The 18,329-nt window shown below is 39.7% G+C and overlaps 1 protein-coding gene across 1 annotated transcript in view; it reads right to left on the bottom strand.

Moving 5' to 3' along the window:
- Positions 1-10,363: 10,363 nt before the first annotated feature.
- Positions 10,364-18,329, bottom strand: part of faxcb (failed axon connections homolog, metaxin like GST domain containing b) — a 29,909-nt gene continuing 21,943 nt past the window's right edge. Inside the window, exon 6 of the mRNA XM_017721504.2 lies at positions 10,364-17,736. Within this exon, the coding sequence (XP_017576993.1) occupies positions 17,438-17,736 (299 nt within the window). The 3' untranslated portion in view covers positions 10,364-17,437. The remainder of the gene's footprint in view (positions 17,737-18,329) is intronic.

Below are 18,329 nucleotides of genomic sequence, written 5' to 3'. Positions count from 1 at the left end.
GCTACACATTCTTTCAGATCCATAGCACTGAGTTGTCTACTCACAGTGGAAGGATGGACAGAAACACCTGTGGATTATTTCTGCTGATCTGACGGTGACAGTTTTGGTGTGATTCCACTTTCTCCATCTTTTAATAATGTTTTATACTAACCTCTGGGAAACTCCTGTTTGTTCACTTATTTAGGCATGTCTCCTTGAACATTAATAATTAAGTGGTCATTCTAGCAACACTGGAGTTCCACAAGGAACTGTCCTCTCTCCCTTTCTCTTCACCCTCTACACCACGGACTTCAGCTACTGCACAGAGACTTGCCACCTTCAGAAGTTTTCTGATGACTCTGCAATAGTTAGATGTATCAGCAAGGGAGTGGAAGATGAGTACAGGGCGACGGTGAAGGACTTTGTTGCATGGTGCAAGCAGAACCACCTGCAGCTCAATGTGACAAAGACAAAGGAACTGGTGGTGGACCTGAGGAGGGACAAGGTATCAGTTACCCCTGTGTCCATCATCGGGGTCTGTGTGGACACTGTGGATGATTACAAATATCTGGGTGTATATATTGACAATAAACCGGACTGGGCTAAGAACACTGACGCCCTCTACAGGAAGGGCCAAAGTCATCTCTATTTTCTGAGGTACCTGAGGTCCTTTAACATCTGCCGGACTATGCTCAGGATCTTCTATGAGTCTGTGGTGGCGAGTGCTGTCCTCTATGCTTTTGCATGCTGGGGAAGCAGGCTGAGGGTGGCAGATGCCAACAGACTCAGCAAACTGATCCGCAAGGCCGGTGATGTTGTGGGTGTGGAGCTGGACTCGCTGACGGCAGTGTCGGAGAGGAGGACGCTGTCTAAGCTGCAGGCCATTATGAACAATGGCTCCCACCCACTCTACGACACAGTGATGAGACACAAGAGCTCATTCATCTCAAGACTCACTCTACCAAAATGCACCACAGAGCACCACAGGGGGTCATTCTTACCTGTGGCCATCAAACTCTATAACTCCTCCCTCGGTGTGTGATTCACAAAACTCAATACGAAACTGTTCATATGTGCAATAATAACAACTGTGTGTGCAATAACTCAAAAGGACACTAACTAATTTAAATAATTTAAATAATTGTAATTGCTTTATACCTGATGTTTCATATTACTATCACAATCACCGCCATATTCATAAGTACTTAAATCTTGTGTACATACTGTAAATTTCTCTATATTGTCTTAAATTATTAGTAAAGTGTTTATTTTTACATAAATGGCTGCAACTGTAACAACTGCAATTTCCCCCTGGGATTAATAAAGGAATCTGAATCTGAATCTGAATTCTTCATGGAAATGAAATTTATAGTATTTTTAGCTCATAATTATTCATTATGATCGGTGTGTTTGCTGCATTTAAACCCTGTGATTATTGTAGTGATATTATTTATTCTTGTTAAGTTTTAGTTGAAAACAACAGAAAATTAACCAGTCAGAATTGGTTATCTGTGGTATCTGGGTAGATACAATTAGGGTAGTTTTCCCATTGGTTAGTACTTCAGGAACTGAACTGAAGGCCTAGTGTTTAAGATTAATTACTGACATAATTAGGAACTGACAGAGAAATCGACCAATTTCACAAGAAAAAATGGCACTCAAAGGATTGTGAGTTGTCACTGACTGAATGGCAGCCTGATCAATGTCAGGACTCTTTAGTGAAAGAGTCATTGTAAAACTGCTAAAAGGTCAAATATATATTTCGATAGAGCTTTGACATTTATGCCCCCAATCTGAAATCCTAGCTCTAATAGTCACAGGTCGCCACTGATTATATACATACACACACACACACACACACACACACACACACACACACACGTAAAGATACATATGTATGTGTAGAAACAGACACACTGGGCAGTCTGTGCAGCCAAAATCGTCTGGAGAGCAGTGACACATGCCAATGGACAAACACAGCATTTGGTAATGAAGAAAAGAGAAAATAAAAAATAGAACAGCGCCACCTGCTGGAGTCACCAACGTGTGTGTGTTTTTTTGTGCACCTGGAGGCAGATCAAACTAAGAGTTGGGCTCAGAGACACTCACACACATACACATACATAGGCAGATGGAGGGGTCACAGTCTCTGCCAGGTGGCCAGAGGGCCGTGAGATGAGGCCAAAAAACACACACACACACACACACACACACACACACACACACATACACACACACACACACAATACGAGATGGGCAAATAAACACCAACAAAATACATTAATTCATAAAACCATACAGAATTAAAATACACATAAACAACTAAACAAAACTAGAACTAAACAAATTCATTCAGAGTGGTCTGATGTGAAGTGGTGCACTGTAGAGAAAGACACTGACACAGATTTCTTTATAACGGCAGTGATGGGAATCTGGGGTTGATATGGATTTTTCTCTTTAATGTTGGTCTATATGAGTATACAAACATGTATGTATGTATGTGTGCTTATTTCTTTTGATGATGTAACACATACAATTCTAATTTTATTTTTGTGTGTTTCTTTATGTATGTATTAATCTTTGTGATGAAAACATGAACATTTTGTTATGGGGGCATTTTGGTTACTCTCCACAGGGAAATGTGCTTTTCCTTCCAAAAACTGTAAAGTAAGTTAAAAAACTAACTAAACTGATCTTTTGGCTGCTGAGTCTAAAGGGGGATTTCACACATTTCTACATTTCTGTATTATTCATTGTTATGAGGTAAAGAAAGTGATTCAGAGTGCTTGAATCAGTGCCTCCACTATATCATCCCTACACATGTCACTTTATACATTACCAGTATTAAGATGTACAGCTTCTACCTCGTACTCATACTGCTGTGGTCCATGCTGTTGTTATTTGTCCACCCCCTTTATTTGCACCTTCTATTTATTGTTTATTACTTTGGGAGTTAACTGGACCGTGAGTACAATGTTATATTCCACTTCATGTAACACATGTGATATGAATGACAATAAAGCCTTATCTTATCTTATCTTATCTTTTTTATGAAATGTGCCATTCAAGAGAAACCTGCAGAGTAGTGGTGTTAGGAAACAGTCTATTACCTCTTAAAGCTACATCACAAAGATGTATTACATGAAATGGTTACAGGCACACTGCAAAACCAGCCATTAGGGGTGTACTTTGTGTACTTCTGGTGCCGGTCCCAAGCCCGGATAAATAGTGAGGGTTGCGTCAGGAAGGGCATCCAGCGTAAAACTTGTGCCAAAACTATCATGCCGATCACAAATATGTTTGCCATACTGGATCGGGTCGAGGCCCGGGTTAACAACGACTGCCTCCGGTGCTGTTGACCAGCAGGGTGCCGGTGGAAATAGGGACAATGACAATAAAGGCAGAGAGCTTGCAGACATGATGGAGAGAAGGAAGGTAGATATTCTGTGTGTCCAGGAGACCAGATGGAAAGGAAGCAAGGCCAGGAACATTGGAGGTGGATTCAAACTGCTCTATCATGGTGTAGAGAGGAAGAGAAATGGAGTAGGGATCATCCTAAAGGAACAGCTTGTGAAAAGTGTTCTGGATGTAAAGTGTCAGACAGGATCATGAGCCTGAAGTTGGAGGTTGATATTGTAATTGTGAATGTGGTCAGTTCATAAGCACCACAGGTTGGTTGTCAGTTAGAGGAGAAAGAGGAATTTTGGAGTAAGATGGATGAAGTGGTAGATGGTGTCCCTAGAGAGGAGAGATTAGTGATTGGTGCAGACTTCAATGGACATGTTGGTGAAGGGAACAGAGGGGATGAAGAGGTGCTGGGTATGTATGGTGTGAAAGACAGAAATGCGGAAGGTCAGATGGTTGTAGATTTTGCAAAGAGAATGGAAATGGCTGTGGTGAACACATTCGGTATTTGGTATTTTCAGAAGAGGGAAGATCACAGGGTGACATACAAGAGTGGAGGGAGGTGCACACAGGTGGATTATATCCTTAGCAGGAGATGCCACCTAAAGGTGATTGGAGATTGTAAAGTGGTACCAGGGGAAAGTGTAGCAAGGCAGCATATAGGGTGGTTGTCTGTAGAATGAGATTAGAAACAAAGAAGAGGAAGAGAGTGAAGACAGAGCCAAAGATTAGATGGTGGAAGCTGAAGGAGGAGGATGGTTGCAGGCAGTTCAGGGAAAAATTGCAACAGGCAGTGAGGAGCTACCTGAGGACTGGGAAACTACAGCTAAGGTGGTGAGAGAAACTGGCAAAAATGTGTTGGGTGTTTCATCTGGTCAGAGGAAAGTTGGTGGTGGAATGAGGAAGTCCAGGAGAGTATTCAGAAGAAGAAGGCAGCTAAGAAAAAGTGGGATAACCAGAGAGATGAAGGAAGTAGGCAGGAGTACTGTGAGACTAGTCGCATAGCGAAAAGAATGGTGGCAAAGGCAAAGGCTCAGGCCTATGATGAGCTGTATGAGAGACTGGACAGTAAAGAAGGAGTAAAGGACTTGTATCGTTTGGCTAAACAGAGAGATAGAGCAGGAAAGGATGTACAGCAGGTTAGGCTGATAAAGAATAGAGAGGGAAATGTTCTAGTGAGTGAACAGAGAGTGTTGAGTAGATGGAAGGAGTACTTTGAAAAACTAATGAATGAGGAAAACGAGAGAGAGAGGAGGACAACGGGGGGAGAGATAGTGGATCAGGAAGTGCAGAGAATTAGTAAGGTGGTAGTGAGGTGAGGGCAGCTTTAAAAAGGATGAAGAATGGAAAGGCAGTTGGTCCAGATGACATACCTGTGGAGGTATGGAGATGTTTAGGAGAGAAGGCAATGGACTTTTTAACCAGGTTGGTTAACAAAATCCTGGAGAGTGAGAGGATGCCTGGTGAGTGGAGAAGCAGTGTACTGGTCCCCATTTTTAAGAACAAGGGTGATGTGCAGTGCTGTAGTAACTACAGAGGTATAAAGCTGATTAGCCATGAAGGTATGGGAAAGAGTTGTTGAAGCAAGGCTAAGGCGAGAGGTTCAGATCAGTGAGCAGCAGTTTGGTTTCATGCCCAGAAAGAGTACCACAGATGCAATTTGTGCGTTGAGAGTGTTGGTAGAGAAGTACAGAGAAGGTCAGAAGGAGCTACATTGTGTCTTTGTGGATCTAGAGAAGGCATATGATAGGGTGCCAAGAGAGGAACTATGGTACTGTATGAGGAAGTCAGGTGTAGCTGAAATGTATATTAGGGTGGTGCAGGACATGTATGAGGATAGTGAGACAGTGGTGAGGTGTGCAGTTGGAGTGACAAATGGTTTCAAGGTGAAGGTAGGGTTACATCAGGGATCAGCTTTGAGCCCCTTCTTGTTTGCAATGGTGATGGAAAGGTTGACCGATGAGGTCAGGCAGGAGGCTCCATGGACCATGATGTTTGCAGATGACATTGTAATCTGTGGTGAGAGTAGAGAGCAGGTGGAAGAGAATCTGGAGAGGTGGAGGTATGCACTGGAGAGGAGAGGAATGAAGGTCAGTAGAGACGAGACGGAATACATGTGTGTGAATGAGAGGGAGGCAGGTGGAAAGGTGAAGATGCAAGGAGTGGAGGCCATAAAGGTGGATGACTTCAAATATCTTAGGTCAACCATCCAGAGCAATGGACAGTGTAGGCAGGATGGAGTGGGTGGAGACGGGTGTCAGGGCTGATGTGTGACAGAAGGATATCAGCAAGAGTGAAAGGGAAGGTTTACAAGACAGTAGTGCGTCCTGCTATTATGTATGGTTTGGAGACTGTGGCTCTGTCTAAAAGACAGGAGGCTGAGCTGGAGGTGGCGGAGATGAAGATGCTGAGATTTTCGTTGGGAGTGACAAGGATGGACAAGATTAGAAATGAGCAGATCAGAGGGACAGTGAAGCCAGAGAGGCCAGGTTGAGATGGTTTGGACATGTGTTGAGGAAAAATAGTGGATATATTGGTCAAAGAATGTTGGAGATGGAGCTGCCGGGCAGAAGGAGAAGAGGCAGACCTCAGAGAAGGTTTATGGATGTAGTGAAGGTGGCCATGGAGATGGTTGGTGTAAAAGTAGAGGAGGCAGTGGATAGGGCAGGATGGAGGCAGATGATCCGCTGAGGCGACCCCTAAAGAGAGCAGCCAAAAGAAGAAGAGGTTACAGGCACACTGCCCCATGTCTGAGACACTATTTTAGGATAGTTTTGCCTTTGGCCTTTTTAAAACACATTCGTGATGGAGAGGTATAAGTTATTTGAGGTTTGTTTATTTTATTATTATGTTGTATATTATTTTGAATTTCCCATTATACTGTGTAATTTTGTTGTTATTTTATATTTTGTTGTTATTTTACTTTATACAAGCCTATTAGGTTTTTTGGCTCTCCCTGCACTGTATGTTACGTATCTTAATCTGTTTATATTTTAAATTGCGCAAACTAAACTAAACTAAACTAAACTGAACTAAACAGGTTGTTATAGCAGAGCAGAGCAAAAAAAAGACAAAATCACTTTATCACTACTTTACAATTTTTAGCATTAAAAAATTCAAGACGTGGCAGGTTTACAAATGATTCTGGATGGTAAATAGAATGATTATTTGTATGGTAGACTTTGAGGCCCCTGGTTCCTATCACCACCACTATAAAGGGTTTGTAAGTTTACACAATCAAATTTCACACTCAGGGTTAGGGTTGCGTTAGGTTAGATGAGCTGAGTTTAGCAGCATGTACACAAAAGACCATGGAAGCAACACGTATGTATTTGAATACTCAGCACTGAACCACAAGACCTTTAAAGCAAACGCCTCACCACTTACAGTACTTTAGTCTGACTGAGTTAGCTTTGATTTTCAGAGTGCAAAACCACAGATGCTGCAGTGTGTGTGTGTGTGTTTGTGTGCGCGTGTGTCCATGCGTGCGTGTGTGTGTTGACTCTGTGTAATTTGTTTGCTCTAATTTGTTTTAGGGTGTCAGGGGAGTTCCCTTTTTAATTTTCTCTCCCTCTGTTTACATTCTTAGCAGAGCACAGATCCGTTAAGCAGGAGAGAGAGAGAAAGAGAGAGAGAGATGAAAAACAGACAGAAGGAGAGAAATGACAGAGCGAAAGGGATGGAGCGGCAAAGAAAGAAGGAAACGAGAGCATAAGCTAGTCAGGAGCTACAGAGAGAGAAAAAGGTGTGTATGGGAATCAATGTTTTGATGTGTGTGTGTGTTTGTGTGTGTGTATGAGAGAGAGAGAGCAAGAGAGAGAGAGAGAGAGAGAGAGAAAGGAATGACAGAAAGGGAGAGGAAAAGTGAATTTACAAAGAAAGAAAGAAAGAAAGAAAAGAAAGAACGAAAGAAAGGGATATTAATGCATGTGACAGCTGAGCGATAGAGATAGTGTAGTGTAGAGATAGTGTAAGAGATAAAGAGAGAGGAGAGAGGAGGAGAAGAGAATGAGACAAAGAGGCAATGAAAAAATAAAGAGAGAGAGAAAGGGGGAAATGACAGAGGGAAAGAGGGTGAGAGAACAGAGAGAGAAAAGATAATGAGAGAGGAAAATGAAAAATAACAGAGTCAAGGATGGAGGGAATCACAGTAGACAGATAGAGAGAGATGTGCATGTAAGAGAGTGAGAGAGAGAGAGAGAGAGAGAGAGCGTGAGAGAGAGAGATGACAGAAATAGAAGGTGAGGAAAAGAAAAGAAAAGAAAAAGAGAACAACAGCAATGAAGCAATGATAGTGAGGGGGATAGATGGAGAGAGTCAAGTTCTTCTTCAGCAAATTTGATAATACTGATAAGGCGCTACCATAAAATTTAAAGTATTCAATTTTCTAGAAAGTTGTTGGATGATGTAGCATTAAGATTTCACTTTTCTGTAACTACGGAGCCAAAACCCTGAAAAATGGCCCCAGACCATTATTCCTCCTCCACCAAACAATTAGCCAGATGGTCAAGTACGATTCAGAGACCAATTGCGATCATTCCAGCTGACACTTGGTGTTTCTCATGATGATCTTTGGCTTGTATCCAGCTGCTTAGCTATAGGAAATCATTTCATGAAGCTCCTGACAAGCAATTATTGTGCTCATGCTACTTCCAGACATAGTTTTGAAATCTTTCGTGATGACAAACATTATTTGCACACTACATACTATTGTCTATGCTATTATGTTCTACTGTAGTAGATCTCTATATGCAGTAAGACTGTTTGATGGGTAGAACAAATAGTTACAACACTGGTCCTGTTCTATGAGCTTGTGAAGTCTACCACTTCACAGCAGAGCAGTTGCATATCCTTAACACTTCCACTTCATCACAGAAGCACTTACAGTTGACTGGTGCTCCAGCAGGAGAAAAAAATTATATGTATTTGTAGTTGGACTGTATTTGTCTGTGTCTTGGCTATTGTTCTCGCCAAACTTAGTCTCTGACCTTACTTTCAGTTAAGGCTCGATTTTTTGGTCTCAGTCTTATTTGGATTCATTCTTGACTAGGCCTTGACTTGATCTAAACTAGTCTTGGACTTGTATTGGACTGAATAAAGATGGAGTATGATCAGCATCATAATCAAAGACAGCATGGGTTACTAAAGTCATGAGGACAAACTAAAAGGAAAGGTTACCTAACTAGCTAGATAGATTACCCCAGTTTGGAACCTTTACTCCTTTACTGGCTGAGAACTTTCCAATAGTGTCACTTCTGTGTTGAATAAAGATAAAATAAACCACTGAAGCGCTAAACCATGTCTGAATGGCAATAACTGCAACGGGAAAACTACGTTAGCTGTATACAGACATATATGCAAAATTTATATGTACCTTGAAGGTGTACTCATACATGAAGGGAGTGTTTTACCCCAAATGCTGCACTACATGGCCAAAAGTATTCAGACACACCTCTCCTAATTATTGAGTTCAGGTGTTTCAGCCACACCCATGTTTAACAGGTGTACAAAAGCAGGCATGTGGTCATGCAGTCTTTATAGACCAACACTAGTAGTAGAATAGGCTGTACTGAAGAAATTAGTAACTTTAAGTGTGACACTATCATAAGATGACAACATTACCAGAGGCTTCTTTGAAATTTCAGCCCTAACAGTGAACTACTGTGAAATAGAACCATCTACAAACAACAACAGTTCAGCTACGACGTGGTAGACCATGTAAACTCACAAAGCAGGACCGTCAAGTGACAAAAAAAATCTACTATATTCTGATGCATCACTCACTACAAAGTTCCAAACTGTCTCTGGAAGCAACATTGTGCATCAGATGCTTCATGAAATGCATTTACATGGCCAAGCAGCTGGAGTGGCATTAAGCAGGCCGTTACCAGACTTTAGAAAAGTGGAAATGCGTTCTCTGGAGTCACAAATCACGCTTCACTATCTGGCAGCCTAATGGATGAATCTGGGGTTTGGCAGATGCCAGGAGAAAACTACCTACCAGAACCCATGGTTTAGTGGAAGGGAAATAATGGTCTGGATTTGTTTTTAAGGGTTTTGGTTTCCTTATTTCCAGTGAAAGGTAATGTTAGTGCTACAACCTACAAAAGCATTTTAGGAAATTATTTGCTTCCAACTTTGTGACAAGAGTTTGGAGAGAACATTATTTCTTGATTACTAAAGAAGTTAAGGCTTTTGTTAGAAGATGTATAATCATGTAACTCTTAGCAAAAAGGGTTTTTTGGCTTGTAACAGTAGAACCTATTTTGGCGCTATATAACACTAGTTCCCTGATTCTGGATGATCCCTGCCCTGCACATTGCTGTGTTCTCCTGCTGAAACACGCCCACTTCATCTCAGGATGGGCTTGTCAATTAGTAGATTAGATGGATCAGGTGTGTTGGGAGCAGGGCAAATACTAAAATGTGGAGGACCAGGACTGGAAACTGCTGCAATATAGAACCATTTTAAAAGATCTCTTTAAATAACCATAAACAGTTTTTTTCATTATAGTGAAAAACTGTTTGACCATGCAAAGAACCAATTACACATTCAAATCTTTAGGTGTTCATTGTTCTATATAAAGCATTGCCTTTAATAAAGAACCATTTACGAAACCATATTTTTAATAATGTAGTGCAGGGGTGCTGGCCATCCAGGACCAGAGTTGTGAACCTGATTACACTTATCTCTTAATTGCCAGGTACAGCGGGTGTTTCCGAGAAGGGAAACCTCCAACCTGCGCTGCCCTCCAGGATCTGAGGGCCAATAACAATAGTTAAGTGCTCAACAGGAAGCTGCATTAATGGTGCCATCTAGTGGGGAAAAAATCCAGAGGGCCTTGTCAGTGTGATTTCAGTTCACCAGTTCTCAAAATGTAGAACACCTTCCTTCTTGTTTCAGAGAGAGTATTAAATCAAACACACACACACACACACACACACACACACACACACACACACACACACACACACACAGAAACCGTCACAGGTTTTTTTAATTGGTAGTCACTCTTTTTCAGAATTAGTATTGCACACGCAGAGACTGTAAGTACACAATATCTTACAGATTTAGTCCATGAAGAGTTTCTTACATACAGGAAATCACACACACGTCATGATTTTCAAACACATCACAGTCATCTATCCATATTCCAGTCTAATATGGCTTCAATAATGTGGCTGACCACAGCAAAACACAAAGTCCAGCTAAACACAATGTGTCCCAATTGAATAAACATTTATAACATATATACTCATAAGCAAACTGGAAGAAGTGATATTTCTATTAGGCCTGTCAACATGATCTAAGCTGACTGGTTGGGCTTTCATCACATGCATTAAGGCAAATACATGCACACAAACTAAAGCAGAAAAAGTCAAATGAGGCACATCATGAGTCTTCTGAAAATAAAAGTTCTACCTTCTGACTGGTGCTATAACACATTTAGAGGGCAGCTTTAGCTCTTTTTGACATCAGTTGGTCAAATATTCAGTCTACTGAATATAAACAGCCAGGACACTAATAAGTTAACATGGCCTGTTCATGCTTGTACTTTAATAGTTGCATAAAATTAATTTAAAAAAAGACATAGTTAGTAATAATTATTTATATGGCAATTAATGGTCAGCTAAAATCAGGACTAATTACTATGCCAGTGTATGTCATATCAACCTGCAGCCTTGCATACTACGTTGGAACTTAGGAGTAAAATAAAATAAAATAAGTAAAACAAAATAAAAGTTTTATCACTGATGTATTAATTTATTTTGGGTTTTCATTAACTTTTGTTTATACACTCAATACAACTTTTGGAACTTACATACTATATACTTAAAACAGAATTAGTGTTCAATGTCCAACTGGGACACAACATGAAAATCAGCTTCTACACGCACACATATTCTGTCTCTTCCCATTTGCACATTTTGAGACTGCATCTTGTTTGGAATTGGTTGAAAGGAATGAAAATGTGGTAAGCGTGTATATATGTGTGTGTATGTGTGTGTGTGTGTGTGAGTCCACGTCTCAAAACACGGGCAAAACACTACTGAGACGCTACTGAAAAACTGTAGCTGATTTCATTTCAAAAGTAGAAACTGAGCTTTATTTTTAGTATTTTGTGAGCTATCTGGTTCGTTGCAGTGGAAGATGAATAGGTTGCAGGTGAATTAGTGAGGTGTAGTAACTGGTCTCCACCGGAAATGGGACCAGAGCGGATGGCCCTAAGCTTTTTCTTTCTATTTTTATTTCTTGCATTCTAACCCCATCAGTTTTGGGATAATGCTGTCAGGGCTATAGTGCAGGCCTAAGTGCTAACCTAATCTAATCTAAAAATAATCAGAATATTATTTTACATCCCATTAGGAACTCATCTGAACCATCAGGACATTCAAGATGTACTAAAAATCCTGTAAATTTTCTTCAGATGGTATGTCACCTCTGGGAAACCCTGAGAAGGTGGGTAATTTACCATATTGTATTACTAAAGGCATATTCACACCAAATCAAATTTTTGGAGAAGAAAAAAACATCAGGTTTTGGATATTAAACCCTGAATTTTAATGCTTTAACCCCTGAATTTCATGAAATGTCATGAAATTTCTTATTACAACCAGATTTAGAGCTTAATTTTCTGCGTTTATGTAGATCCTAGAGTGTTTATAACAGGTCTTTTTGTACAAACTCAATTCCAAAAAAGTTTGGAGAGCCCATAAACTGCAAATAAAACAGAAAGCAGTGATTTGTATATTCATTTTTACTTGTATTTAAACAAAAACAGCCCAATTACAAGACATTTCAGATTTTACCTTGTTAACATCAGTGTAAAATGTACACTTATTTTGAACCTGATGCCTGCAACAGATTCCAAAAAGTTGGGAAAGGAATAATTTCAGACTAGGAACAGACTAGGAATATATATATATATATATATATATATATATATATGAGCAAGGATAGTTTAAGTTTCTCCACTTGCCAAAAAAATGCATTGGCTGTTTAAGGACAATGTTCTTGCTTAAAAAGCAAGGCCCAAAAAACAATTTAATGCCTGTGAAATTCAACTCCTGAGACGGCACTGCATTAAAAACCAGCACGCTTTTGTGATGCTTATCACTGCATGGGCTTGGGAATACTCTGGAAAAACAACTGTCACTTCATCCACAAGATAAGACTGTTCTATGCACAGTGGATGTCAAACGTCGACAATGACCAGAAATGGCACAGACTCCTCTGGGCTCCAGCTTATCTGAAACGCACTGATGCACAGTGTAAACATGTACTGTGGTCTGAAGACTCATTCTTTATGGAAATAATCCACATAGTGTTCTCTGGGCCAAAGAAGTAAAAGACCATCCAGACTGTTACCAGTGTAAAGTTAAAAACTCAGGGTCTGGCATGGTATGGGGGGGCATTAATACCCAAGGCATGGGTAATTTGCACATCTTTAATGTCCAATTAAACAACAACCCGCATAGATGCACAGCTGAAGAACTATATAACTGAAGAGTTAAAATTCCACTTTCAAAACCGGATCAACTGATGTGTTCAATTTGCAACTGTTCCAACTTGTTTTAGAATGTCTTGCAAGTATCATAAATGAAACTAGTGTTTGTGCGCTGTTAAATTTAATCTGGGTCAAACAGAATTTACTTATCACTGCTTTCTGTTTTATTTGCATTTCACATTCTGTTTCAGCATTTTTTGGAATTAGGTCTATAGAATGGAGAACCCAGTGTATTCAACAATGTAATAACTGTCATTACTACTATTTGAGGAATAATTAATTTCTTCTTCCTTTACATCCTCTTGTTTTGTGTGTTTAATAAACTCACTAGACTTGGTGTGAAGGTTCCATAGACCTTAAGTCATGTTGTCGTCTGCTTTATATCCTGCATTCCCCTGAACAACCAAAGTGTTAAGGAGCTGGAAAATGAGTATTGTTACATGCAGGCTAATATTGCTGCACAGTAAACTGTGGTCATAAGACTAGAATCCTCACCAAAACACCACAAAAGCAAAATAGCAAGCTTCGTCAAATGTGGAAAGTTGGAGGGTTTCAGGCTGTAGTTTGGGTAGCAGGTGTTATATAATACAAACAGGAGACTTTCATGCAACATCATTTCAGCATGATTGTAGCATGTATGTTGCATGACGAAGGTGATTTTGAAAACGAAGACTACAGAATGACACATGACTTCAGAAGGTCTACCACAAAAAAAAATAAAATTCCTCCTAAAAATCATACTCAAAACTCATGTTTTAATTAGCCTTAGCACATTACATGTACATATTATTTAAGAAGCCGATTAACTAAATTAGTTCTCTGCAGGTCTACAGGTTTTTTTTTTCTAAAACAGTGATTTTCATCTTTGAAGCACCATCAATGGCTTAACTGTCAGCCATCATCGAGGTTAGATTATCACCCAGGCCTATGTAGTTTAACTTTTTTGTATGCTTTATTTTTAAATTTGTTAAAGTTGGGTCACTCCATGTCACCTACCAGTATGGTTTGCAAAACAGTTTGGCATTTAGCATGCAGAAATAAAAGTAAACAATTTCCACTTCTCAGCTCCCTCATGTGTTATGAACTGGAATGTTCATAACAGTTAATTATTACGTCAATTAAACCTACACTGATCCTCCACTGTTTAGACACTTTGCTGTTCTCATTCATCCCTTCAATGTCAAAATGTGCAAAATGAATTCCTCTATAATTGGTAAACAACCAAAATAATTAGAATAATCACATACTGTACACATAACACAAATAAATAAATATATACATACATAAATAAATAAATACATAAATATAGAAATAAACCCAATCGTACTGGCTTTGATTTCAAGTAAGTATAATCCACCGAAAGAGGTAAAAATGATTATAAAGCTACTCAAACCACCTCTTTTCCAGCTAAGGCAAACTGATATCAGTACACACTACACAGACACAACATACATGCATGAGGTGTTAAAACCTATAGAGAGAGCACTGCTAACACACAGCAATGTAGGCTAAAGGGCTAAGGTTAAGGCTGAAAGCAGCACTGATGCTGCAGAGAGAAAAAATGGAAGTTGTGGAAAGAAACAGAAGTGTATGCTAAAGTTTGAACACACCCTGTCAAATGACATGCTTTGCCGATTTTCTAATTGAAACCAAGTTAAAACATCCTCTACAGCGAACCATCCTAAATATGACATTTCTGAATTTTAAAATTTTTGTGCAGAATTTCTGTTTATTAGCTGCATTTAACATGTTGGAAAAACACAAATCATCAATTGCGCCCAAACTTTCGCACACATGTACTTTTTATGTATGTGTAAATGTTATATCTTGCAACTAAATAGTGATTGTGCATTAAAATGTGCAGAGGTATGTTCTCTGTAGACGATGTGTACTTACTGTGTAATTTGTCTGGGGTGCCCAAACTTTTGCATACTTCTGCATGTGTTCTGCACAAATCCCAGCTGAAATCTTGTGAATGATCACAGTGCCCCCTGGTGGCAAAGAGTAAGTAATGCGACTCTATGACATACATATACTTATACACACACACACACACACATATATACACACACACACACACACACACACACACACACACACACACACACACAGGTGACAAATTAGAAAAACAAAGGCTGCTTCCAGGTACTGCATGACACAACGCTGCATTGTGTGTATAAAATTTTGATAAAGATATGAAGAGGACAAGTGGCTTTGGAAGAGGGTTTACTGTGGGATGGATCGCAGGAGCTTCAGTCACAACAACTTCCCAACTGACCATGTTTCAATACTAACAGTGACTAAAACGACCTCTGAATTTAGATTTATGGGAAAGACATCAGTAAGTATGGTTGGAAACTACAGCTGAAAGCACACAATTGGTGAGCATGATGCTTTTGCATCAGCGAGATACAGAAAGAAAAATGTAAGACTGTGCCTCAGGAGACTAAGAATGCCAATCCACAACCACAATGAGAGGGATTATTGTGGCAGGGATGCATGGCATAGCCCCCTCATTACAAAGACAAATGAATATTTCAGAATTGAGTGGTGTTAAAACCACAGGCACTGGTTTACAGAGATGTGGAAAAAAGTGATATGATCAGATGAGTCACCAATTTCTCCAGCCTGAATGCTTGTCCCCTAAAAGTGAGGTTGTCTGATGGCTCTCTTGTGCTGTGGTAGGGCATGGTTTGGGTCCATTTCATATGACATGGTGTTTTCAGTCACCAGATCACATACCAGTTGAACATCTATGGGATATTTTGGGGGAATATGTTAGACAGCATCCATCAAAACACCAGAACATCGCTTTGGAAGAATGGTGTTACATCTAGTAGTGGGTGGTATAGCGCTTGAAATTGTTCCTCAGGTTTGCATTGTCATAACTATTATATGCCACAGATAAGTGAAGACAACAGGGCGTACATACAGTGCAAAGCACACTAACGTTAGCTATTCAGCTGAGTGGCTGAGCTGGACAAGTTTCGGTCACAGTTCAAATGACTAATTGCTGTGCTTCCTCTCACACTGCATGAGAAGCTGCCTGACTGTAATATTTCCCAAAGTCCAGCAGTATCTTACAGTCAGAGCCTTAAGTATATGGGATGCACGTATGAGACAAATGACTAAAGAAATTCAATGAAGCTGAAGCTGGCTTCTTATTCAAAATTGCTTTTCCACATGAAATGATGCACCAGTTACATCCAGGTGCCTGTAAAGGTGTCAGGTTGCTATTGCTGCTACATTTAAGGTGGAACAGAAAATTCAAGGAAAAAGCTTCAACCTTTTTAAATATATTATTGAGCTTTTTTAGGTTTACTTTAGCAAAAAAACAAAAAAAAAAACAAAATATATCATATTAAACTGTCAAAATGTATTATACCACACTATATTTTTGGCCATACGACCCACTACTATTTCCATCCCTCCAGTACAATTTCAGGGGCTGGTATCTATGCCAAGATGCACTGAAGCTACCCTGGTTACATTTTATATGTATATGTTTTTCCTTTAATATGTCACCCATCTAAGTATGTTATGAAGCAAACACAGCACTGTATGTGTTTAACAGGACGGTGGAGTTACTGATAGATCAATCCCTTCACTGAATTCACCTCCTACTTAAGTCTGTCATTGCTATGTGGTCATGATTATAGTTTGACTGAAATTAATTGAAAGAAGAACTGAAGCTTCATTTGATATGAGGTCACAACATAGATGCTCCACACTGGTTAAAAACAAATGAACTGGTTTCCTGTGCTAGAATTCAGACATGTTGCTGGACCCTCATACTGAGCTGTATCTCACAAGAACCCATACATATTCCACGTATAATAAAGTCAGGATAACATAGAATCTACACTGTGTGTCCAAAAGTATCCAGACACCTGTACATCCAAACTTTTCTTTTAAAATTGAGCACATTAAAAAGCCCATATACTGTTTATCTACATTCTGCACTGTGCCTTGTTCAAAAAACAGTCTATCCTAAAATAGTGAACAAACTGTAGCCATTCCTTTGTATTAGGCTGTAACCAGCAATTATAATATTATCATTTTGTTAGTATTTTAAAATTTTGGCACTTCTGGTGCATTTTATCCAATCCAACTAATCAAAGCTCAGAAAAATATGAATAGGGCTGTCAAAGTTAAAGCATTAATAATGTGTTAACGTGATACATATTTGAGCAAATAATATGTGATTAATCTTTTATTTGTTTGAAAGCCCTAATCACGATCATATCACTTATTGTGAAAACAACTTCAAGTATCACTGATGTCAATGATTAGTTTGCAGCTTAATCAACCAATCAGGATCTGAATACTTTTGATCACACAGTGTACAAATGCCTGAAACAACCCTGTAGCTTGCATAAAAACCCTCACGCACACAGTCACACAAGTTTAAAACCAATGCCCAGTAAGTCTGGCTCCTAAAAAGAAGTCCACTCTGAGGACATCATGTCCAATAATGTAATGTCCAATAATGTTTTCCCATTAGATGTCTGCACAGATCACGGGTCAAAGTTAATCGGATATGATCTACCCCTTAACCTGCTGTTTGTCGTCCAAGACATCCACCTCGATGTCCGAGTCGGAGAGCGAGCGTCCTGAACGGTCGGTGTCCGGCGAGTGTGTGTTTGTGTGAGAGGGTGAACTGCTGGTGCTGTCCTCCAGTGTGTCAGTACGTGAGAACAGGCTAAAGTCCATCAGGTGTGTGGGCGTTCCACAGCTGCTGTCGCTCTCTCCATCAAAACAAAAATCATCCACATCCACAAACCACTCAGGCCAGAATTTCCTCCGGATCCGCTCGCAGTACATGGCAAGGTTAATCAGCTCACCTGAGCACAATAACAAAACATAGTAACGGTGAGAACCTTGACAAAATTTAAAAGCAGTGTGAGCCGTGGCCAGTTTGGTTGTCTGAAGTTTATTTCTCTTAAGGTAACAGCATAACAAAATCAAATTGACCCAATTAAACACTTAGCCCACATGTAGTCGTTCAGCCATGACATGTTTGGAGTCCAAGTTTTGCTTCTTTAGCTTAGAACTGGAGCTCAATAGTCACCCAAATGGCACAAATCACCAAACCTTCCCTCAACCCACATCCAGGTCTTCATTAAGGTTGTACAGACTGGCCAATGTGGTGCAATTTTGTGGTGCAGACTTGCCAATGTGGTGTAATTATGTCATAAACACTGATTCTAGATTCTAGCACCTCTACTCCTGAGGTTGTTTGAGAATTCAGACTCTGCTATCTAAAAGTGGCCATTAGTTTTTCACTGGAGCTATGAGGCTGATGCAGCTAATAACTAAAGGAAGCTTATACTACTCAGTGTAGTGTGAACTACATGCTTAAATCATCACACTTGTAATTCGTAACTGAATTTGGATCACAATGGCAATTATCGCAATAATTCTGCACACAATAACT

Source organism: Pygocentrus nattereri, chromosome 19 (genome assembly GCF_015220715.1).
Source record: "Pygocentrus nattereri isolate fPygNat1 chromosome 19, fPygNat1.pri, whole genome shotgun sequence".
In the NCBI taxonomy this organism is placed as follows: domain Eukaryota; kingdom Metazoa; phylum Chordata; class Actinopteri; order Characiformes; family Serrasalmidae; genus Pygocentrus; species Pygocentrus nattereri.
The sequence above is the reverse complement of the archived record's forward strand: the minus strand, read 5'-3'. Positions and strand labels throughout refer to the sequence as shown.